Source organism: Amphibalanus amphitrite, unplaced genomic scaffold (assembly GCF_019059575.1).
Source record: "Amphibalanus amphitrite isolate SeventyFive unplaced genomic scaffold, NRLGWU_Aamphi_draft 000001F_arrow, whole genome shotgun sequence".
Classification (NCBI taxonomy): domain Eukaryota; kingdom Metazoa; phylum Arthropoda; class Thecostraca; order Balanomorpha; family Balanidae; genus Amphibalanus; species Amphibalanus amphitrite.
Genome location: NW_024881499.1, coordinates 685,947 through 709,949, shown reverse-complemented (window position 1 = coordinate 709,949; position 24,003 = coordinate 685,947). Strand labels below are relative to the sequence as shown.

Sequence of the window (24,003 nt, the reverse complement as noted above, 5' to 3'; positions counted from 1 at the left end):
TCTTCTATTTTTGGAAGCCTTCCATTTTTGGAAGGACCTTCCATAAATGGGTATGCATTTTCCAAAAATGGAAGGCTTCCAAAATTGGAAGGTCTAATCTCAGTGTTCCCAACTGTGATTCACATTCTTTGATTTAAGTTACGGCCTTTTTAAATGTGTAACATTAATAGTTGATTTTGCCATTTATGATCATTGATATAAGGAGAAGCAGCAGTGCTAGTGTTGGTAATACAGGCATGCTATGTCAATGTACATAGTGATATAATAGCATGGTGTCCTGGCGCACTGCTCTCTTTTTCTACTTCTAGAGGACACATAGAAATTCAGAAGAGAAAACAGCTGGTCAATAACCAACCAGGAGGAACACAGCTATAGCCCTGACAAAAAATGGTTTAAATTAAACTTACTATTCCTCATATAAATTGAAGATTCATGCTCCTTCGATAGAAAGTAACACGAAAAACGGCGCAGCAACGCCTATTTAATTCGTCCCATATTCCGGAAAAAAACATTGAAAAATGACGAGACCTCCACCCAAATGTTTGGCAAAAGCCTTAAAAAATTGAAATCAACCACACAATATGCTAATAAATGCAGAAAACGGCAACAAATACAAGTTTTACTCGCCACTACACTCCCGAAACCGCCGCACTCTGTCCAGACAATTCCGCACTGTAAATAAAGTCGGCGGTATCGAACAAGCATGGCCCGTCACTAAAGTACTTTTAAGGATATTTACTTTTCGTTTTTGATGCTTTTTGCTTACAAAATGTTTGATAAAGTCTTATAAAACCATCGTTTGTCGGTAAATTTTTGTCAATTTTCCACGACTCATTACTTTGAAAAATTACCTAAAATACATCCACGCTAGGATTTAGGCATCCACGCTAGATTATGGACACTTCACTATGGCGAATAGAAAGCGACCAGGGGCGATAGTCGCATTTGCCTCATGTTCGGCGGAAATCGGTAAGTTCCAACATATGCGCAACATTTTCTATATTTGGGTACGATGACGTCGTCAGCGTACCCATTTTTGGAAGGTGCGTACCCATATATAGAAAATCCTTCCAAAAATGGAAGGCTTTCTAAAAATGGAAGATTTGACCACAGTTTCCCCGACTGAGCTGGGCAGCTGCTGACCTTTTGAGGCCACCTCAGGGGTAAAAATATTCCTGTTTGTGATCATAATTTGACAAGCATAGACATCAAAGATGTAGTCCAGACTATAGGAATGTTCCTCTTGCGACCCCCATGTGCAATAAACACACGGGTTTCAGAAGCCAATAACAAAACCGAACCGCAGGCCAAGACGCCCACCGATTAAAGAAGAACAAATACTCATACAAGAGTGTATTGATTTAAAAACGAAGTCAGTAGCACCGTCGGGAACGGCTTGATCAATAGGGACTCCTTAGCCGTTTTCACGACGGCCATCTGGTACACATCTGGTGCACATTTGGTGCAGAGTAGGTGCAGATTTGGTCAAATCAGGTTCGATGTGTCTCTTACTAGCCAGCTAGGGTTACACTAATTGCTTATATGCCTGCTTTTGTCATATTACCAGAGAGTATCATCGATGAAAACACTGAAATAAATTCATAAAATACAGATATTTGCTGTAAAAGAGATTAGGTGCAGATTTGGTCAAATTAGGTGCACTCGCCGGATAGCCTTTCGTGAAAACGGCCCTTATGTAATCACTGGTTACAGAGGCCTCAGCACTGGCAGCAGCCGCCTGGTACTGGTAGACTGTGCCGCAGGATTTGAGTGTTAGCGTTGCAGTCTACCCACGCTGTATGACACCGTCTCGGGTCGCCGGGTGGAGCGCTTCATAGATCGGTCGTGAGTGACCAGGGGAGGGGGTGCAGTCTGGTGATCGGGCTCGATTCGGCAGCTGGCGCGGGCCGCAGAGTGATGTGGGACGTGGGCGTTAACCAGGGCTGGGCGAGTGTGGCCATTGAACTGTGTTGCCAACCTAATGCGTTCCGGCCTTTGCTAAATACGATGCCTAGAAGACTTAGCTAATGCCTATAATTTACTGGACATGTGCATTGTGCAGCACGTCGTGAGTTCGCACGGTACCCATATAGACAACCATAGACCTCTGAGACAACCCATAGAAGGTTTGGTGCCATATATAGCCCTCGTCAGGCCGGGGGGGGGGGGTGATGCACCCCTCCCCCCACCCTCGAAAGTCTTTTGCAAAGAGCGTAAAACGGCGGCACGTACGGCGTAGAGCCGACAAATTTTGCATATCTTCTGGGGCATTTTGTAACCTTCCCTGAAAATGTCAGGTCTCAGTGATTTCAGGTCAGGTGACAGGTCACCAGGTCATAAAAGCGGTACAAGGTCAGGATAAACTTGGACTAGTTTAGCGGCAACGGAATCACAAATTGTTTAGTTAACCCGCACTCTCCTGGGGAATGGTGTTTTAACCTGCGCCCCACTGGGGGGGCTATTCATAGCCCCCCCCCCAGTTTTTCTGCAATAACTTCCAAACCATTTGACGTATCGACGCCAAACTTTCAGTACCTTCGGCTACATCAATTGGACACTTTGTGTCAAAATTTGAACTTCGTAGCTAACATAGGTCGGCCGGAAATGACGTCAGAGTGACGTAATGTTCGGCCGATTTCGACGCAAAACATTGAACCACGGCAATCGCTCCCAAGAGCTCAGTTTTTAAGCTAGATCCAATTTCTTTAGATGAAAGGACTGAGAATTGACTGCGCTATCAAACTGCTGTCTCGGATTTTCAAAATTTTGAAAATTTCGAAAATTTCATATAATAATATTCAAAATTTATATTTTTATATTTTTTTCAAAAAGTTTTTTAATTTTCGAAAAAAAACGGAATATATGTGACAGAACGCATGCTTTTGACTAACTCTAGCAAGTTTTAGCTAAATGTCTTCAAAAATGGCCAAGTTATACACATTATTGCAAAAAATTCACAGTTATTAATTTTTCAAATCAAGTTTTCAGTACGTATTTGACATCGTGCACCAATATAAATAGCACCATCGTGTTCCTAAGCTCAAACTGCATCCAATAGACACCTTTTTGTTGAAAAATTTAAACATAAAAATTTGACCTTTTTGACCCGAAAATGACCTGAACTAAGCTAAATTCGACTCAAAATGACCTCGAATGACACACACGACATCAAATTCGAATTCTATAGGCCTAAATGGACCATAAAACATGTGTAACGTGACCGACGCATGATATAATATTTCCGTGACCTGTGATGACCTGACCCTGACCTGAAAATCAAAGTGCAAGTTTGGTACCCTCAAGGTATCTAGAGCATCTGTTCACGAGTGTGGAAACCAAAATTGAGCCTGATCTGACTTGTAAGACGGCGGCCAGAGCCCAAAATGTGAACAAGCAAAAATGCTAATAATTTTTACTTTGACCTGACCTGTGACGTCATCGGTGACCTCGAGGTCAATGAAATTAGGTTTCGCTCGACAGTTTTTCCGGGGCTATCAGACGCCGTTTGAATTTTGACGATCGGCCCAGTAGTTTCGGAGTTAGGAGGGGGGCTATGGAGAGCCCCCCCCCCCCCCCCACCAGTAGGGCGTGTTATACGCAGACCCCAGTGGGGCGCGGGTTAACACCCTGTACATTGTTTTTTTTTCTCGCGAATATCTCAAATACAGCGAGCGCTCCAACACCCTACCATGCATCTTTTCTGTACCTGCTGTGAAAATTTCAAACCAAGGTCACTCAAGGTCAGGTTACCAGGTCACGTCACTCCCCCACCCCGCTACCAGTTTTTGCTGAACTTTTACGCCTGTCTATAGCCATCCGGCACCCTGAACACCAAAACTTGATGATTCTCCAGCTGCCCTTCGAAATTCGATGAATATTTCGTTTCGTATCTACAGCATTATTGAGTGCAAATTTATTTCACCCAATCAATGAAGGAAATCATATCAGAGGCCAGTTTCACCAACAGAAAAATACCTGCCTGCCGGAATCTTTTGCCGAAATATCGTTTCACATACGCGATGGGCAGGTAGGCGGATAGGGCTTCACCGTTTACGTTCCGAATGTGAAACGAACTTCAGGCAAAAAATTCCGGCAGGCGGCTTCATTTATGTTGGTAAAACTGGCCTCAGAAGCAAAAACTGGGGGCCCTGGTCCAGCATTTCGCTGAATGCTAGACGAGGCGTATGCGAGCACTTCTGAAAAGGAAGACATTACTGGCCAGAACTTTGATGGACCTGTCCTGTCGAAGACCCGTCGTGACGGTTTGAATGATCCATAATTTGACCTTTGACCTGACGTTTTTGAGATATTCGCGAAAAACCACAAGGGGGGTGTTCAAACACCCCCCTCCCTTAGCAGGGCGCGGGTTAAAAGAGCTATCGAATGCGCTTTTCCTCGGCGCTACGTAGCTCTTATCGGTTCCCAAGTTAGCCGTTGGCAGTTTCCAAAATGCTGAAATAGCCAACATTTTACCTTTGGTGACCTCTGGTGACCTGACCCAAAACATGACCGAATGTTTTCGTCCTTATTTTGGACGTTCTTTCGATTGCCGCTTACCGCGTGTCGCTACGTGGCCCAGGAGCCGAGTTAGAAGGGGGTGTTCAGCAGAGCTGGGCGCGTTCCTCGATTTTCGGTAGTGCGTTAGCGTTCCTGCGTTCCTCCGCCGCGGTTAGTGCGTTCCTGGAATAGCGTTCCTCAATTTTTTTTTCGCTCGGTGCGTTAGCGTTCCTGCGTTCCTGCGTCCCAAACTATTAACCCGTATTGTATTCTGGCTCTACCAAGCAGCAAATCATACCCAAATCAGTGCAACGCAACGTAGCGGACAAAGTAGGCAAATCGCGCCAGTCCAACACTACAGGCGTGTTCTTCACAACCGAAGTCGTGGACAAAGAAATACCGCCGAACCACGCGGCGCGGGCCCAACCAAACACAGAATCGATCACAGAATTTGCACAGAATACCCAGAATGGCGACGCGGGGCCGAAAAGCAACTCGACATCTCTTTTCCGAATCGAATATCTGAAATACGTTTTACCGGTTTTACCAATATCATCCGTAGGGTTTTCAACAAAAATATGACCTGCTTAAAAACAATAGTTAAGTTGAAAGATGTATCTAAGTAAAAGTTATCATATTTCTTTACACATTTAATGCCTGAAACCGAATCGAATAGTAAACATCACCACTTAATCTAAGCAAGCCTTCCTCGATTCGACCGACAAGTGGCGCCTCTACCGGCAAACACACGTACTCGAGATTCAAACATTTGACAGAGGTCATTGGCAGCAATATAATTTTTCGGGTGGTTCCACAAGAACGCAGGAACGCTTCAAAATTTCGGGTGGTGCGTTCCTCTTACTTGCGTTCCTTTGAAAAACTTTGCGTTCCTGCGTTCTTGCGTTCCTAAAAAGGGTGGTGCGTACGTACGGAAGAACGCAGGAACGCACTAAAGGAACGCACTTGCCCAGCTCTGGTGTTCAGACCCCCCCCCCCCCCCTGGCCCGGCGTGGAAGTCTCGGAGCACCGGCCCGGCGCGGGATAGATCCAAGTCTAATTTTGATTGAGATCCAGTGATATTATAGATCCTCATTTACCTACTTTCGTCAACTCAGAAATCCCAGAATATCACTCATTGCAACTCAAAAACGTTCTATTTTAGAGATGTTATGTGATTGAACGTCATACTCCATAGTTTTGCGGCACTTATTGACATAGAAACACTTAGGTAGAAACTTGGTTTCAAATCTTGTGCATGGTGGGATCCACTCAGATCATAGATCCATGTTCTTGTTTTATCGTCAGATCCTATGAGATCATAGATCCAATTTTCGATTTTCTAAAATCGAAAAACTGTTGAGACTTTTTGGCTATTATATCCTTAAGATCACTTTTTCGATTTTTTTGGGGGTCAAAATACAAAAAAAAAACAAGATAGCAGTTTTGTAGCCCTGTTAATTTTACATTTTTATATCCTGAACATTTTTCTGTATCTTCAAAGCTGTAGGCCTCACAGCTCTTCTAGCGAAACTTTTTTTGGTTCGAAAATATCAGAACATGACGTCATTTGTGGCAAACCTATCATAGCCTCTGGAAAAATGGTCACAATGTGTAAAATTGATGCCCGGAGGGGTCCTGAAAGTTTGGTGGCGATATCTTCAGCCGTTTAGGAGATAGCAACAGAAAAGGACAACGGGGCCGTTTCGGCCCCCCCCCTCCCCCTACGGGGCGCGGGTTCAGAAAGCTATGGAATGCGTTTTTCCACGGCGCTGTAGCTCTATTTTTCTAGATTTATGCGCAGCTTTGTCAAAATTGTCGAAATAGACGAAATATGACTTCTGAGGAAATTTGGTGACCTCACCCTTGACCTGACCTAAAAATGATCGGTGCACTTTCATCATGATATGTGACGCTCTTTCGAAATTCGAATGCCGCTTACGCAATCTCTAAATTGCTCAGGAGTCGAGTTAGACGGGGGTGTTCAAAACATCCACCTACCAGGCACGTTTGGCGTCGAGCACCGGTGCGGGTCAATCATGGGATATGTCATTAGGAAATATCTGAGATATACAATTTGTGAGGGTAAGGAGGTTATGAAATGAAGTCCTGTTATTTTTTATTTCCCTGTGAAAGGCCCCTTGGCGGCTGGCACAGAGGACTTTACGAATTTGCGACTCTTGAGACCGCGCTAATGTTCACTTGTGACGTCATTTGACAGTGACCTTACCGGACCTGAAAATGCAACTGAACTGAAATCTCTACAGCCAGCGCGCGCCGAACAATCGTGTAAAAACGTGGAGGGGGGATTAACTATCTATACGCGACTTCCTATCGGTCTTGGAGGGTTGAGTCTTCTTCAGTGAAAACCCTTAGGAATGGGGCATGCCAATTGCCAACTAATATCGCGCTATTTCGTCGTAAAGGAATTGCATTAAGCATAAAGGAAATTGATACTTCTTGAAGGGAGTCCAATACTGCTAGCCTTAGTGACAGTCGACCGGTTGCCAAATAAAACTCATCGATGAAAGTCGCTATATTTAAAATAAATGTCCATTCTTAATGTGAAGCAGTCAGCATGCCCTCAACTTAGACAAATGCCTCTCAATGTCAGCAACACTTCGAAATACCCTACAGCTTCACCGTGTTCAAACTATTCAGTTCCTGCACCTCGAAATATTTACAGTTCAATATACGAAATGAAGTGATTCACTTATTGTACCACTTCGTTCTAGCACGATCATAGGCACAGGCGTGAGACATTTGCGAGACGCTGGGGCGCTCATGGAAGCCGACCGCGCCGGGTCCAGGAGCCGTCTGAGACTGTATTCGGAGCCATCTGAGACAGACTGTCCACGGAGCCGTCTGAGGCGGACTGTCCAGGAGCCGTCTGAGGCGCTCCTGGAAGCCGACCGCGCCGGGTCCAGGAGCCGTCTGAGCCGTCTGGAGCCCCGGGTGGTCCCAGGATCCGTCTGGAGTCCCTGGCGGTCCCAGGAGCCGCGTCTGAGACACAGTGTCCATGGAGCCGTCTGAGGCGCTCCTGGAAGCCGACCGCGCCGGGTTCAGGAGCCGTCTGAGCCGTCTGGAGTCCCTGGCGGTCCCAGGAGCCGCGTCTGAGACACAGTGTCCCAGGAGCCGTCTGAGGCGGTCCTGGAAGCCGACCGCGCCGGGTCCAGGAGCCGTCTGATACAGCCTGGCGGCAGGAGCCGTCCGGGGCGGTGCTGGAGGCGTCCGGGGCGCTACATGTTGGGCTTGTAGCAGGCCAGCGTGGGCTTACAGCCGCGGCTGCCGTAGTTATCGCTGCAGTTCAGCCGCTCGTCGACACAGAGCCACGGACAGTTGTGGCAGTCGGGACTGTCATCTGCCGGAGAGAGGACACACACACTGTCAGCCGTGCAGTCGGGACTGTCATCTGCCAGAGAGAGCACACACACACTGTCAGCTGGGACTGTCATCTGCCGGAGAGAGCACACACACTGTCAGTCGGGACTGTCATCTGCCGAAGAGAGCACACACTCACTGTCAGCTGGGACTGTTATATGCCGGAGGGAGCACACACACACTGTCAGCTGGGACTGTCATCTACCGGAGAGAGGGCACACACACTGTCAGCTGGGACTGTCATCTACCGGAGAGAGCACACACACTGTTAGCCGTGCAGTGTGGACTGTCAGCCGTGCAGTGTGGACTGTGGAACTGTCAGTCGTGCAGTGTGCACTGTCACCAGCCGGGGAGAGCAAGGACACTGTACCGTACAGCTAGGACAGTCACCTACACGTAGGTATGTATGTACATTGTATGTACAATGTCAGCCGTTCCGGAACGAAACAGCCCGCAAATAGCCAAACGCGAAAAGTAGCTACTAAATGGGCGAGTAAGAGGTTATGCTCATTATGCATGCGAAGGCAAAGACAAACACAGATATGAAAACTGACAACACGACAATGTACCTATTATAGCCACACCGTGGAAAGGATGACGCATTGTACCTATTTACGACATTGTAAAAGTGATAAAATTAAAGTTGTTGTCCCTCCTGATAAGTCTTAAGTATCTCACTTAGCTCATGGCATATATATGTATTTGTTCGTGTATTTGTATTTGTTCGGCCTACCGTAGGCCGAACAAATGTCCCAAAATTCGAACAGTGTCCCAAAATTTGCCAGTTTGGGTGGGAAGTGACATCCAAATCAAAATAATTTTCCACTCTCACCTCCAATTTTCCAGAACGATTTTTCACTCCCTAGTTTACCAATAAGACCATCTGCGTGCACTTTGTACCTCCCTCCATATTCGATTCAATGATCTTTTAACCCTAGAACGCCTAGGGGGGGGGGGGTTGTATCACCCCCCCCCCTGAGGTTTTTTCGAAGTGCACGCTAAACGGCTTGTCGTAGCGGGCTGAAATTTTCAATACCCTCTGCGGCAACCTTTGCGCATCTTTTGCCGAAAAAAAATTGATCGGGTCATGTCAGGTCACGGAGTTATGACGTCATAAGGGGTACAGCCTCCGGCCGACAGTTACCAAACGTGTGCGCCGAATCCCTAGGTTTTCTGCCGGTGATACCCACATTGTTTGATGGATCATGATAAAACTTCCCATGCATGTTGGGGCAAGCATTGGCTATCGTGTGGTGCAGTGCAAGAAAATTGACCGGGTCAGGTCAGGTCACGGAGCTATGACGTCACAAGAGGAACAGCGTCCGGTACTATTTTTGAAAAGCGCCCGAACCACTATTTTGCTAATTCATGTCACCTCAATGGGAATATGCAGCAATATTAGCTTCTATAGGGAGCAAATGGACCTCCCAAATCCAAAAATACAATCAGATTTCAAAAATTTAAATTTTGATTTTTTGAATTTCTGCCGCCGACTGTGACCTTGCCGACTTCCGGCGCTCCCAACGCGCCATTTTTAGAGCTAGGGAAACGAAATACATACCAAACGATAGAGAATTGATCAAGGAACACGATAGTGAAGGTTTCAAGTCGATATCTCCCACCGTTTTGCCGCAATCGCCGCGGAAAGTTGAAAAAGTTTGATTTTTTCGGAAAATTTGCCTTTGACCGGTCATAAGTAGGTCAAATGTTGACCTAGGACCAAAAAATATACCACCAATCGCGAGATCTCGTTGAGAGCAATCCGTTGGTTTTTTCCGCTAAGCTCTACGACCTTCCGTTTCGAAACGCCAGGGGGGGGGGTCGTAACAACCCCCCCCTGGTCGTTCGTGTTATGAGAAATGGCCTGGTCGTGCGAGGGTTAAGACAGCTCCCACTCAACCCACATCCTCCAACACTCACAAATTAGGTAATTGTTGCTATCTGTTTTCTGCTCTTTTTGTACTCTTCTAACTCGCAATTTTCCACTCTCAGCCCTCTTTATAGTGACGAATATTCCCCTGTGACACCCAAGCCAAAATATCATTTTGGGACACTGCAGAAGACTGAAAGAGCTCCTTTGAAGTGCAGCGTTACTACACGCGGTCCATTCCGGTGCAGCCTGTTTGTGATCGTGCGGCATGATTAGCGCCGTCGAGGGGCGGGTGTTCCGAGGAGGGTGTGCAATGCGCAGTGTGCACTGTGTGGTGTATGTGGATTACGTGACAAAAGATCGTAAGACAAAAGATCGTATGGAAAAAGATCGTACGAAAATGATCGTAAGATAAAGATCGTATGTTGATAAAAAGATCGTACGGTAAAAAGATCGTAAGCAAAAGATCGTAAAGCAATTGATCGTATGCAAAAGATTGTACGAAAATGATCGTAAGATAAAGATCGTATGTTGTAAAAGATCGTACGACAAAAAGATCGTAAGCAAAAGATCGTAAAGCAATTGATCGTATGAAAAAGATCGTAGGAAAATGATCGTAAGATAAATATCGTATGTCGCAAAAGATCGTACGACCAAGGATCGTAAGCAAAAGATCGTAAAGCAATGGATCGTACAAAAAAGATCGTAGGAAAATGATCGTAAGATAAAGATCGTATGTTGTAAAAGTTCGTTCGACAAAAGATCGTAACGTTACGTTCGTAAAGAAAATAATCGTATAGAATAGTGTTGTTACGAGCGAGCGAGCGCAGCGAGCGAAGCGAAGTCTTTTGAATATAACGGGAAAATCTCAGTATGAGCGGCCCGGTCCGGCCCGGCCCGGCCCGGCCTGTAACGCTTTTGAGAGGCCCATATCTCAGCAGCGGCTTGAGCGATTGTCTTGCGGTAATTTTTATAGGGTAGCTGCATCCCTTCTACCAAAGGTCGGATACCCTTGATCTATGTGAGTGACCCCCAATGCACGTGCAAAATACAAAAAGAAGAGGTGCCAAATTTGTTCCCACTTCAGTAACTCGGTAATTACTGGGGCGATTTCGAACCAATGATGGACAATTGACATCTTTAACCGGCCTTCGATAACAATGACTCCTATAACTAGGATTGGATTGAAACTAGGATCCTATAACTAGGAGAATTGCGACTTCGATAGTGATAACGCGATAAACATCTGTTGATGACTCGTAAAGCGATGACGATTCAATATGAAAATGCAACACTGCGAAGGAAAAAGTATTTTTAACGCCGTTTACTTCAGCCGCTTAAGCAACATTTTAACCTTCCAGGCGGTGGGGGTGGGGTGGGGGGGGACATGGGTTTAGTTGTATTCACTTCAAATAGGTACATGAAAACGGCAGCACATACATTCATTTAATCGGCACATATACAACGCGTTGCTTTTAGGTGTCATTGAGCCATCTAAGCTCTGAAATAACATCTGTAGACGGGTCTCGCCTCGCCACCCCGGCTCCGACACGCAAGCTTCACAAGAGAGCTTATATTGCACCACCACCGCACCGCTCGTGCCGGCCGCCAGGACTCCACGACACAAGAGCGACAACAAACCGAAGAGACATCGGAAACTAAGGTACTAGGGCTGCAACTAAACAGAAACTAAAGTAACAGCCCCGTAGATAATTATGACAATATCAAATAAATACTTAAGTGACATGAATTAATCAGATATAAAATCGGACAAGAGACAACGCAGGAAACAATAAGAAACAGAAGAAAAGCCGGTACGAAATTAAACGGCGCGAATAAATGGACCGACTACACATCAATGTATGGTCGAGCTTACGACGGCCACTTACTACGCGAACACAGAAATTGATAAGCTTTGTATGCGCTGGAGTTGGGCTGTACCATGTGAATACCTACCATATTTTGACTGTACGATCTTTATCTCATACGATCATTTGGCGTACGATCATTTTCCTTGACGATCTTTAGCGAATACGATCTTTTGTCCATACGAGCATTATGTCGTACGGTCTTTATCCATTACGACTTTTTGGCATACGATCATTTTCCTTGACGAGCTTTAGCGAATACGATCTTTTGTCCATACGATCATTATGTCGTACGATCTTTATCCATTACGACTTTTTGGCATACGATCATTTTCCTTGACGATCTTTAGCGAATACGATCTTTTGTCCATACGAGCATTATGTCGTACGATCTTTATCCATTACGATATTTTGCATACGATCAACTGCCTACGATCTTCTGCCATACGATCTTCTGCTTTACGATCTTTTGTCCGGTTACCGTGGTGTATGTGCACACTGCACAGTGCACTGCGCACTGTGCGGCCGTAGGGGGCGCTGTACAGCTTCACAGTGGTGCAGAGGGCGCCATGAAAAGCAGCATGCATCGTCCAGGGGTACGATTCGTGTGGTCCACAGAGGGTGGTCCGTATGGTCCACAGAGGGCGGTCCGTGTGGTCCACAGAGGGTGGTCCGTGTGGTCCACAGAGGGCGGTCCGTGTAGTCCTTGTGGTCCACGGAGGGTGGTCGCGCGGTCTAGGAAGTGTGGACCGTGTGGGCTGTGGTCCTGAGGTTCTGGTCCGTGTGGTCCAGGGACGGTGGTCCGTGTGGTCCAGGGACGGTGGTCCGTGTGGTGCGGGTTCTGGTTCGAGTGGTCCCGGGAGGGCAGGTAGTTTGCGGCCTCCAGGGAGCACCGTTATCCCTCCGGCCTCCAGGGGCTGCTAACCCGCTAACCGCTGGGACAAACACTGATGTGTTGGCCATGCTCTGTAGACCGCAGCAGATGGTAAACAGCTTGGGAGTTCATCTCAAACTGCATTGGATAATCAGGCTGCTATTTTTTTTTTTAGATCAAGTTCAGCTGCAATCCCATCACCTATGAGGCAGGTGACTTAGTCGAAAACGTGGTTTAGACTTGGAAGGAAAATGGGAACAAGTGACACATCTTGTTAACGATAAAAAAATACATAACAGTATCAATCAATGCAATATGGCAAGCATCTGAAGTAGCTTTGAGGCATTTTTGGAGCTCTAAACTCATCCCAATTTAATATGCTGGGCTTTAACATGCTTTAACTCTATCAACAGTATCCTACCGGGTACCAGTATTTATAAGTGCCATTGGTCAGTATAAATGGTGGTGTGCCGCACGCCTGGCCCGTGCACGTGCTGGCCGGACGGGAGGGCAGCGGACGGCCGGCCGTGCCTGGTAAACAGACCGAGGGCCGCCCACAGCCGCTACGCAGCACCGCGGTACAGACCGAGTGTGTGTGCAGTGTGAACCGTCACCGGCGTCCGGCGGGAGAGTTGGACACTACCAGAGGAGTGGGCGGGACTGGGGACGGGCCAACTGGGGGCACTACCAGAGGAGGAGGCGGGACCGGCCAACTGGGGACACTATACCAGAGGAGGCGGGACTGGGGACCGGCCAACTGGGGGCACTACCAGAGGAGTGGGCGGGACCGGGGACCGGCCAACTGGAGACACTACCAGAGGAGGAATCGGGACTGGGGACCGGCCAACTGGGGACACTACTAGAGGGGGAGGCGGGACTGGGGACGGCGCGCTGGGGGCACTACCAGAGGAGGCGGCGGGACCGGGGACCGGCCAACTGGGGACACTACCAGAGGAGGAGGCGGGACCGGGGACCGGCCAACTGGAGACACTACCAGAGGAGGAATCGGGACTGGGGACCGGCCAACTGGGGACACTACTAGAGGGGGAGGCGGGACTGGGGACGGCGCGCTGGGGGCACTACCAGAGGAGGCGGCGGGACCGGGGACCGGCCAACTGGGGACACTACCAGAGGAGGAGGCGGGACCGGGGACCGGCCAACTGGGGACACTACCAGAGGAGGAATCGGGACTGGGGACCGGCCAACTGAGGACACTACCACAGGAGGAGGCGGGACCGGCCAATTGGGGACACTACCAGAGGAGGAGGCGGGACTGAGGACCGGCCAACTGAGGACACTACCAGAGGAGGAGGCGGGACCGGCCAATTGGGGACACTACCAGAGGAGGAGGCGGGACTGGGGACCGGCCAACTGGGGACACTACCAGAGGAGGAGGCGGGACCGGTGACATTCGTAATCTTCTAATACTCCTATTAACCTCTCACAACGTCCGTGAGTGATTCTTTCATGCACGGTACCTACCGTAACCCCTTCACAATGGCGAATCCAAAAGTGCTGCATAGCGAGACACATGAAAGCACAACCCGAGAAGTTTTATTGGAGAACCTTTTAGGGGAGTATGCCTCCAGCGTACTCTGATCTGAAAACACTGTTCTGGATCCGTCAGTATCATCACAAAAGGCCGCAATCCTTTTCCAGGTCCCTAGCGCTCACCTTCAAACTGCACATGTACCCGTAGTGCTCTCATCTGTCAAAAAGAGTACTCTTAGAGTACTTCTTAGAGTACTCCCGCTCACATTGTCGTAACCCTCTTCAGTACCTTGTAACCCTATCACCCGTCACACATGGAACCGATAGCGCTCTCACCCGTCAAACAGAGTGCCGGTAGCGCTCTCACGGTCAAACAGAGTGCCGGTGGCGTTCTTACCCGTCAAACAGAGTACCGGTAGCGCTCTCACCTGACACGCAGAGTACCCGTAACGTTCTCGCCTGACACGCAGAGTACCAGTGGCGCTCTCACCTGACACGCAGAGTACCGGTGGCGTTCTCACCTGACACGCAGAGTACCTGCCCGTGGCGCTCTCACCTGACACGCAGAGTACCGGTGGCGCTCTCACCTGACACGCAGAGTACCGGTGGCGCTCTCACCTGACACGCAGAGTACCGGTGGCGTGACACGCAGAGTACCGGTGGCGTGACACGCAGAGTACTGGTGGAGTGACACGCAGAGTACCGGTGGCGCTCTCACCTGACACGCAGAGTACCGGTGGCGTGACACGCAGAGTACTGGTGGAGTGACACGCAGAGTACCGGTGGCGCTCTCACCTGACACGCAGAGTACCGGTGGCGTGACACGCAGAGTACTGGTGGAGTGACACGCAGAGTACCGGTGGCGCTCTCACCTGACACGCAGAGCGGCTTCAGCTGGCACACCTGTCCGACACATATGGCCTGGCAGCGCTGGTGGTAGCCGCACGTGACGCGGGAGCACGGGTCGAAGATCTGCACGGTGGTGTCTGTTGGGGAGAGCCGCGGGTCAGCACACTGCTGGAGCAGCACTGTCGTCACCACATTGCACAGAGTCACATTTTACCGTCACATACACCACCGGGACAGGGTCCGCGAAAAGACTGCATTCGCTCGTCACGCCCTGTGCGCGATTTAACACCAAGGACTATCCAATGCGATTGACCAATGACCATTCATTCTGTTTTTACTGTCGCCGAATCATGACACATAAGCAAAAAAATATATATATATTGTTTGCCTGCTTGTTAGCTTGTTGTCGTTTATTTGCATTTCTGGTTTGTTGCACCCTCGATGCATTAGTTTTCGTTGCATCATTTATTTTGTAGTTTTTCGTTGCATGTTTCCTTGGTGGCACGCATTTCTCCCTCCGCTTTTATCATCATTTTTAGGGGAAAAGTAGATTTATAGACATGTAGAACCATGGAGGAGTATCCAGATCTCCGAAAATGCAAACATGAAAGCAATCAGGCACTCTGAAAGTGACGAAATGAAAATGATCGACTTGGAGCCAGGATTGAACGAGAACTCATAAATACCGCTAAGCAGCTGCAAGCATTAAATATGCGAGAACTTGCTCGTTTCTAATTGAATTCGGAATAAAAACCAATGTTTTTGGCAGCGTGCGCCGCCTCTGGGCTGGCTGGCGGGGGGCGCCGGTACTTACCGGCGTTGCAGGCCTTGAGTGTGCAGAGCTGCTCAGTGCCGCAGGAGCACGAGTTGCAGCCGTCGAAGTAGGTGACGCCGCTGGGGCAGAAGGCCGGGTCGGCAGGGGCGGGCCTCCGCGTGGTGGTCCGCCGCGGGCTGCTCGCCGGCCGCCGACTGGCTATCCGGTCTGCCAGCCGACTCGACCCTGCCGCGGCCAGTCAGGTGTCAGCCACGCCCGGAGATATGTAGATTGGTGCATATCCTTTGTGACTGATGCATCAGTATAGAAATTCGGTAAGGGAGCTTATTAATCCGTTGCTGGTTACAATAAAAAAAACATGAAAATAACCAGTTTGATAATAGGTATAAGCACATGAATTGCAATCATTCTAAAAAAAAAAACAGATGCGTCATACAGCTCAAAGATCACTCATAAAGCCCCAGCAGTGGACGGGTCTGCCGTCTGCTCGGCGGCACGGTCATGCCGATGCGGTCAGTCATGGGCGGCCGAGCAGCAGCACTCAACTAGCAGCTCGACGACTTGAGATGCATGCAAGTAACTACGTGTACGTGCCACAGCCCACAAATAAAGGTAACCATGTAAAGGCGATTAATATTACAATATCTGAATGTAAACTTCAACTTGGAAAAAACTTGTTTTTGTTTGGAAAACACCCACCGAAACTGCATGTGGCTTGCGAATGTTTCGCTAAATGTGTAGGCGATATAGGCTAACTTGTCAATAAGTGGAAGTCCACACTCACAGTGTAATATGTGAAATGTCATGGAAACATTTTAATTACATCTGCATATGGTAGGTATATCGAACAGTGGCGCACATACCTAATATGGTGCAGTATAAACCATCAGTGAGACGGATACATACACACCAGCTGCACGCTTCTACGTTTGCACTTTGGGTCAATGATCAACGCTAACTAAAACCGTCAAATGCAGCCCTAACGGCTTTAAGCGTGATACATTACGTATGCTCTTTCTCTAAAACCGACAACATATATAGTCTCATTCAAAGGAAAATTATAATGCAAGGACGAATGAGGCTCTACGCCATTCATTTCCTCAGTCGCTGTTTTATCCCCGTAGTATAGGAGTGAGGGGCCAAAGAGAAAAAGTTTTTAGGGCCAAAAAGCACAATTGGGCCTTTTATTGCTAAAGTGCTCCCCGCGTTCCGCGTTCCGAGGTTCCGAGTGCCACGCCCGGTACAGGCCGGCCACTGGACGCGCGGCGGACCGTCCGGTACAGGCCGGTCACTGGTCACAGTGTCCACGTCACAGTCACAGTTTGCGCTCAGAGTGTTCACGTCAGTTACTACACGGACGTCACGGACACGTGAACCCGTCACGGCGCAGCCACTATGTGCAATCACCAGCCCAAATCCCGTGCCGTCTCGGCGCAGGCCGTGCTTATACCGTCGGCCCAAGACCCGAGTTTAGACAGGAGGCACGGAACACACAGAGGGCGCAGGACTCGTCACGGGCCGCTGCAGCTGCAGTTACGCCCACGCCGCGCGGAAAAACTGCTGGTTACGCCCACGCCCAGCGGAAAAACCCAGCGGCGACGGCCGCCTCCTAGGAACCCCTGCCCATTTGCAGGCAGCGAGCGGTCGTCCAGTCAATTCCCTTTTAGTTTGACAAATTCAGTCAAAATGACTTCACTGAGTGGCTTTTGAAGGTCAGAAGGTACAGTACACACGTCTAGTGAAGAAAAGGCGGTGTCTCGTCCACCGCATCGACAAAATCGGTACACGAGTAGAAGAAAGAGTTTGTTTGACATTTGACATGTCTCGTATCCGCGTAGTCATGAGGGCACCGCCCTCCCAGCACGTTCCGACTCGCCCGGAACCGCTACGCGACCTCTGATACTCCAGTTGCAGAGTCAGAGCCATGAGACCCTTACACTGCCACTGGTCGCACCGCGCACGTCATCCCTACAGCGCGCATGCCGGAGCAACTCAAACGGGCACTTGCCATTGAGCCGGTGGGTTCGGCACTCCTCGCTCCCTCCGGCGGCTGCAGTGAGGCCAGCGAGGCTCGCAGAGTGAGCCCCTCGCTTTCCGTCGTCAGACGACGGAGCGTCACCCGGCCCATTCCACCAGGACTTACCTGTGGAGTGAGCCCCCGACATCAGTCAGCGAGCACAGCTGCTGGCCCGGGTCGGCTCCACTCGGCGGGACACTGCGGGTCCACTCGGCGGGACACTGCGGGTCCAACGGCGGGACACATCGGACGGAGGTCTCGTCTGACTCACCTGGATCTACACGGTTATCACTGATAGGTCCGGCTACGCGGCGAGACGCTTTCCACCCACAGAGGTATGTACCTACTACCTACATATGTCTCTAATGTTCCGCCCGTAACCTTTATTGGTAACCTTTTAAAGCTGCAACGACTTTCAGAGACATCAAAAGGCTGTCGTCTGCCCACTGCTTCACGTCAGTCACACTCATTCAGCAGGCTGTTACCCTTGGTGTCGCCGGACAGACGAGGCTGCCCCGTGCTATCAATAAGCCCAGTGTTAGCGCCGGCGCCGGCCAGCAGCTCTGCTCCGACATGACCACGGGGCTGGGGCGGCTCGGCCCGACCCTTAAGCCCCGGCCGGCGCGGCGGGGCGGCCCAGCGGGCAGGCAGCATGCCGCATCTCCCCCGGCCGGCAGTAGCCCCTCCATGCCTCTGAGACGGCTCGGCCTGTCCCCCCAGCCCCGGCCGGCGGGGCGGCCCAGCGGGCAGGCAGCATGCCGCATCTCCCCCGGCCGGCAGTAGCCCCTCCATGCCTCTGAGGCGGCTCGGCCTGTCCCCCAGCCCCGGCCGGCCGGCGGTGACCGGAGGTGCCCGGCAGCAGGCAGCATGTGGCAGCACGGCCGCGCCTCCCCCCGGACGCTCACCTCTGACCTCCTCGCCGCTGTCGGAGCCCGCCTCGTCGTCACTGAGCAGCATACAGGCGAGGTAGGTGCGCGCATTGAGCTGGAACAAGTGCGGCAGGCCGCCGCCGCGCCGCGCGCGCGACCGCAGCCGTCCCCACGACTCACCGGCCGCCGTGCTGGAGAGCTGCAGGCAGCAGAGGAGCAGCAAGGCAGCGCGCAGCGCCGACACCGCGGCGCACCTACCACCCGACATCGCGCGCCGGCCGCCGGTCGGCAACCTCAGCAGTCGAGCAGCGCCCTCAGCAGTCAGCGCCGAGCAGCTCCCTCAGCAGTCGAGCAGCTCCCTCTGCAGTCAGCGCGGCTCGATCCGGGCGGCAGCGGTGTCGTTCACCACCAGAATCCTGGGGACACATAGATTCGGTCCACAACAACGACTCGAGCAATATCTTCTAGGTATGACATATAGTAAAAAAAAAAATAGATCTATGTTGATATTAAAATGTTCAACAGCGAAAGCGTGATATACAGGTACCTATCTATCTACCATGCACTTGTTCGGTGCGTGCGAAGATTATTACTGCATACGACTACAGAGCAGGAACGGAGGACCTTGGAGAAGTTCAGCAAATCACTTACCCACTCATCACCTAGGCTGATATTATACATCCAGCAAACACAGCAGTTAATCAATTTAGCTACGCTGATATAAGGACACATAAAGTGTAATTTTTGGTGGCAGCTTTGTGATCTTTTTAAACTATAAGTTGCAATCTGTTCACAGAACGACGCTTTGACATCAATAACCACTATGATAAAAGTAGCGTGCTTCTGCATGAGCGGACAAATTTAAAAATATCACACTAGAGCAAAGATGTCGGTCAGTATGTGAGGGACTTCTGTGAGTAAGCCCTCTAGTTCGATAGATACACACGATTCCGTGCGCCGCCGTGGCATGCTGCATTGCGCTAAACGCGCCGACCCGCATACAGCCCTTGTCTCACTGCATGTACGCATTATTTTCCCGACAAAATCGATAATAGCTCGAAGACTCCAGTTATTGATCGATCAGAGATCATTACACGACCTACGGACAACGCTCCACACTTGTAAGTGGGTCCAGCATTGAGCGAGATATCCGCCATAGTGAAGCAACAAAAAGCAAAACCTTATTTTGGGAGTACCTAAATACTTTGATACGAGCTTTTGTGTATTGCTGCCAAACTTGATGGAAAATGTAGACATAAGCCGTTTTCACAACGGGCTATCCGGCGAATGCACCTAATTTGACCAACTCTGCACCTAATTTCTGCTATAGCAAATATCTTCGTACTGTGAATTTATTTCAGTGTTTTAATCGATGATACTCTCTGAAAATATGACAAAGCAAGCATATAAGCAATTAGCGCAGCCCTGGCTCATAGCTACTAAGAGATACACTGAACCTAATTTGACCAAATATGCACCTAATCTGCACCAAATGTGCACCAAATGTGTACCAGATGGCCGTCGTGAAAACGGCTAATAATGACTCCCATCTCAGGTGTGGACTCTTGCGCGTCTTCGTGGTATAATTTTCGAGAGACAAATAACGAGTTATTCACGGTTTTGTGGGTTATCCGGCGGCTGATAGGGGCGGAGGATCCGGCGGCTGATCGGGGCGGGTTATCCGGCGGCTGATGGGGACGGGTTATCCGGCGGCTGATCGGGGCGGACGGTTTTGACGGCGCTGCGCGGCCCGGAGCGATCAGCCCTCTCCGTGTACCGCCGTCCGCGCCGGTCCGTGCAGCCTGTTCGGAATTCCCCGTTCGGTCCGGTCCCGGGTCCGGTGGGCCGAACGGCCGCGGCCGGCGGCGACGGGCTGACTCACCAGCCGGCCCCGCTGCCGAGACTGGAACTACGTCAGCTGGGCAGCTGCGTCACTACCGCGCGGCATGAATATCATCGCACCGCATCGCGGCGGCAGTAAATAAGCGCTTCAGAATAACGCAAACAACGCCTGGGTGTTGACAAGAACCGTGATGAGGCAGCACCAAGGAACGCATACAGCGTGCTGGCAATACCACCATAGGCGCGGGAACCGTGGGCATGGGGGCAGCCTGCCCCCACAACTCTGGGGCCGTGGGGGCGCTGCCCCACAACTTTTCATAGGGCCAGGGCCCAGGAACCATTGGGGCAGCTTGTCCTCCCTAAATGAGCGGTTGTGGGTCACAAAGGAAAACTGAATGGAAGAAAACATTCAAGTAAAAGCAAATCCCCTGCTCACCTGGCTTGACAACTCATGTGGAACATTGGAAAATTTAAACCTTTAGTTCAGGTTGTACCCAAAGGTAGTTCATTGACTCACTTACCTAGGACAGATTATCTGAGAATTTTTCATGATTTTTTTTTTTGACAGCTTTGAGTACCAATGTAATAAAAAGGTGATACAAAACATTTCCGGTACATATCCACACACACGCACACACAAACCCATACACACATGCCCGCTCGGACACGGTCAGGAGGCGTTCAAGCGCCAATCCTCCGTGCGGCAGTTACAGTCCCCCACCCTCCATCCTGACTATCTGGCTGCAGAGCTCCTTGTGGAGGTAAAAGAAGGTATAACCGTCCCGTTGGTGACCTTCATTCAGGACGTACGCCTCGTCCACGCAGCTGACTCGCTGGTCGTCGTAATGGAACCACATGTCCCGTCCTACACTGTACACGTCAGACACATATGTATGTATGTATGTATGTATTTACGATCATGGGCGATCCACACATGGCGTGGCGATTACTGCCCAGAGTCTGAGTCGGGTGTAAGCATGCAGGAACAGAGACCAGTCGAACAACAACAACACACACACACACACGCACACACAGGAAGACTCTATATGCTACGATTTCTAACATACCGTGTACTTATGTACAAGACGAGTGCCTAATTCAGGCCATCACGAAGGTCTATCGTTTTTCCACAGAGACTTGACAGCGCGTGCGAATTTAGAGGGTGGCAGCTGTGAGAGGTCGGGAGGTAGGTCGTTTAGGAGCTCGGCGGCACGGTAACTGAAACGCCGCTTACCGGTTTCTAGTCTGGGACGCTGGAGCTGGAGAAGGTTATCCTGACGTGTATTTCTATTCCTGGTTGAGGAGTCCCGGTTTTTGGCAAACATAGAGGCAAGTGCTACCGGTTCGCCGTAGTGTATCGCTTTACGTGCAGTGGCCATGGTTTGAAGTTTGTACATAAATTCGGGCGGCATCCAGTTGAGTTTCTCGCGCAGGTCAGTGACGGTCCTGAGTGCGTGGCGCCACCGTAGTGGCTGACGACTCCCACCAGCCGATACGTAAAGTCGCCGACCAGGTCGACGGGACGGAGCGACTGATCTTCCTGGACGCAAAACTCGGAAAGGTGCACAGATTATCTCACTTTTTTGCAAATGTTTTCGTTTCGCTCTTTTCGTTAAAAAGGCCAAGGGATGAAAAATAATATAAAACCGGTGAGAAAACAAGATTTGGGGATACCCTAGGTTCCGGGAAGTATCAGGTGTGCCCCCCCCCCCCCCCCCAGCCTGAAAGTAATTCCGCGCCCATGGGCAATACGGTTCGTTGACGGTTGTCATCATTCTGTATGATGGTAGGTATTCCTTGATTTGCCCACGTGCGGCTACCCACCCACGGGGACTGCCAACCATGCTCTGAGACGAAGCTATCTTTGTTTAGCCGAGGGTACAGCACGCCGCGCAGTTCACGAGGCCGACCACTTCTGCCGGCGGTCGGGGCGGAGGACGAGCCGCGCGGTTCGGCTCGCTGACGGTATAGGACCAGCGGTGGCCCGAATACCAGATATTCAGGTTCAGTGCTCAGCCCAACCGGTTCGCTGCCTCCAACGCCACGCGACATCGACTGCTGAGCACCCAGAGCCGGGGGACGGCCACTGAGCTGTCATATAATACGCAGAAGCTGCTGCCTGGCGAGCTAGCGGCCCCTGATGACAGGTCAAGGCCGCCCGGATACTCAGCAGACGGCGGTTCGTTTATGTTAAGCCAATGACGGTACTCGCACGGCGGAGGAAACTGTCCAGCAGCGACTGACCAGCGCCACACGCAACAGTGGCGACTTATTCTCAGCGGCAACCAGCGAACACCAGCGTCCCGTCACCGGCAACCAGCGGACACCAGCGTCCCGGCACCGGCAACCAGCGGACACCAGCGTCCCGCGGCACCGACCTCCATTCAGCCATTCCAATCCGGTTCTACCTCAGCCATGTCCCCGATCGGTCCCCGCTTCTGCCCAGGCCGGCTTCGGGCGACCTTGAGCGCCCTCTCCTGGAGCCGCAGCCTCTGAGCTGTGAGCCGCCACAGCTGGGGAGCTGGCACTGAGGGAGCTGGCAGCGCCCGCTGGCACTGGGGGAGCTGACCGCGCCAGCTTCCCCGGGCGGAGGGGCCGCCGGCGCTGTCCTCACCTGTTGCGCCGCGCTGGTCCGACCTGCAGCTGCGCGGAAGATGCGCCTCCGACCACGCGACGGCGTCCGCTCCACTGCCGTGGCTGTCTGCCCGCCGGATCCCGAGCCGCCGCGCTGCCGGCCGGCCGTACCCCGCCGCAGTTCGCACAGTCCCCGCAGCGCGGCGCCACCGTACAGGCTCGGCCGCCGCCGCCCTCCGGTCTTGGGAGACACGGCCAACATGGGAGGTCTCGGAGACGGGCAGAGGTCAGGTCAGGTTTGGGTGTGGGTTTGGGTTTCGATGCGCGTCGATGGCTCGCACAAAAAAAGTGCTTGTCTTTTGGCTGCTATCGGAACCTCCACTGGTGACCTTGTGACCCAGATCGGGCGGTGTCAAAGATCGGTGACTGCAGGGGTTCACTGCCCCCATGCTCTCCAGTTAGGATGCTAGACAAGTCGCTGGCGGGACGACTGGGGAAATCAGTATAGGAAGTATGAGGTGGACGGTGTAGGGCTCTGGGGTGGACGGTGGAGGTCTGGCCGGACGGGCGGTGGAAGTCTGGAGACAGTGGAAGTCTGGAGACAGTGGAAGTCTGGAGCCAGTGGCAGTCTGGGGTGGGCAGTGTGGAGGTCTTGGGTTGGATAGTGGAAATCCGTGGCTGGGCGACGGCAATCAGGACTCGGGGGGGGGGGGGGGGCGGTGAGCGGTGACAGTCTGGGGCGGGCGGTGGCAGTCTGGGGTCTGGGGATGGTGGAAGTTCGGGGCGGGCGGTGGCAGTCTGGGGACGGTGGCAGTCTGGGGGTGAGCGGTGGCAGTCTGGGGCGGGCGGTGGAAGTCTGGGGGCGGTGGCAGTCTGGGGACGGTGGCAGTCTGGGGCGGGCGGTGGAAGTCTGGGGGCGGTGGCAGTCTGGGGACGGTGGCAGTCTGGGGCGGGCGGTGGCAGTTTGGGGGCGGTGGCAGTCTGGGGGCGGTGGCAGTCTGGGGCGGTGGCAGTCTGGGGGCGGACGGTGGCAGTCGGGGGCGGGCGGTGGCAGTCTGGGGGCGGGCGGTGGCAGTCTGGGGCGGGCGGTGGCAGTCTG

At 51.4% G+C, this 24,003-nt stretch overlaps 1 protein-coding gene across 3 annotated transcripts; it reads right to left on the bottom strand.

The window, feature by feature from the left end:
* Positions 1-7,015: 7,015 nt before the first annotated feature.
* Positions 7,016-23,173, bottom strand: LOC122381937. 3 transcript variants are annotated; one of them, XM_043366764.1, is made up of 5 exons: positions 22,945-23,173; positions 18,525-18,904; positions 15,642-15,827; positions 14,851-14,964; positions 7,016-7,855 (listed from the first exon to the last, which is right to left on the bottom strand). In XM_043366764.1, the coding sequence occupies exons 2-5, from the start codon at positions 18,754-18,756 to the stop codon at positions 7,734-7,736; spliced, it is 654 nt and encodes a 217-aa protein (XP_043222699.1). In that variant the 5' UTR covers positions 18,757-18,904; positions 22,945-23,173; the 3' UTR covers positions 7,016-7,733. The 3 variants fall into 3 exon arrangements, with proteins under 3 accessions (XP_043222699.1, XP_043222856.1, XP_043222773.1); XM_043366921.1 differs by having other exon boundaries at positions 18,669-18,904; positions 22,945-23,093; XM_043366838.1 differs by lacking the exon at positions 7,016-7,855 and adding an exon at positions 8,095-8,119 and having other exon boundaries at positions 22,945-23,093.
* Positions 23,174-24,003: the final 830 nt, after the last annotated feature.

What these genes read in the sequence shown, in the direction of transcription:
- LOC122381937 (XM_043366764.1), bottom strand. Translation starts at nt 18,756, where the DNA reads ATGTCGGGTGGTAGGTGCGCCGCGGTGTCGGCGCTGCGCGCTGCCTTG. An exon ending in ACTCAAGGCCTGCAACGCCG is followed by an intron (nt 14,965 to 15,641) that starts GTAAGTACCGGC and finishes TCTCCCCAACAG; the next exon opens with ACACCACCGTGCAGATCTTC. An exon ending in GAAGCCGCTCTGCGTGTCAG is followed by an intron (nt 7,856 to 14,850) that starts GTGAGAGCGCCA and finishes TCTCTCCGGCAG; the next exon opens with ATGACAGTCCCGACTGCCAC.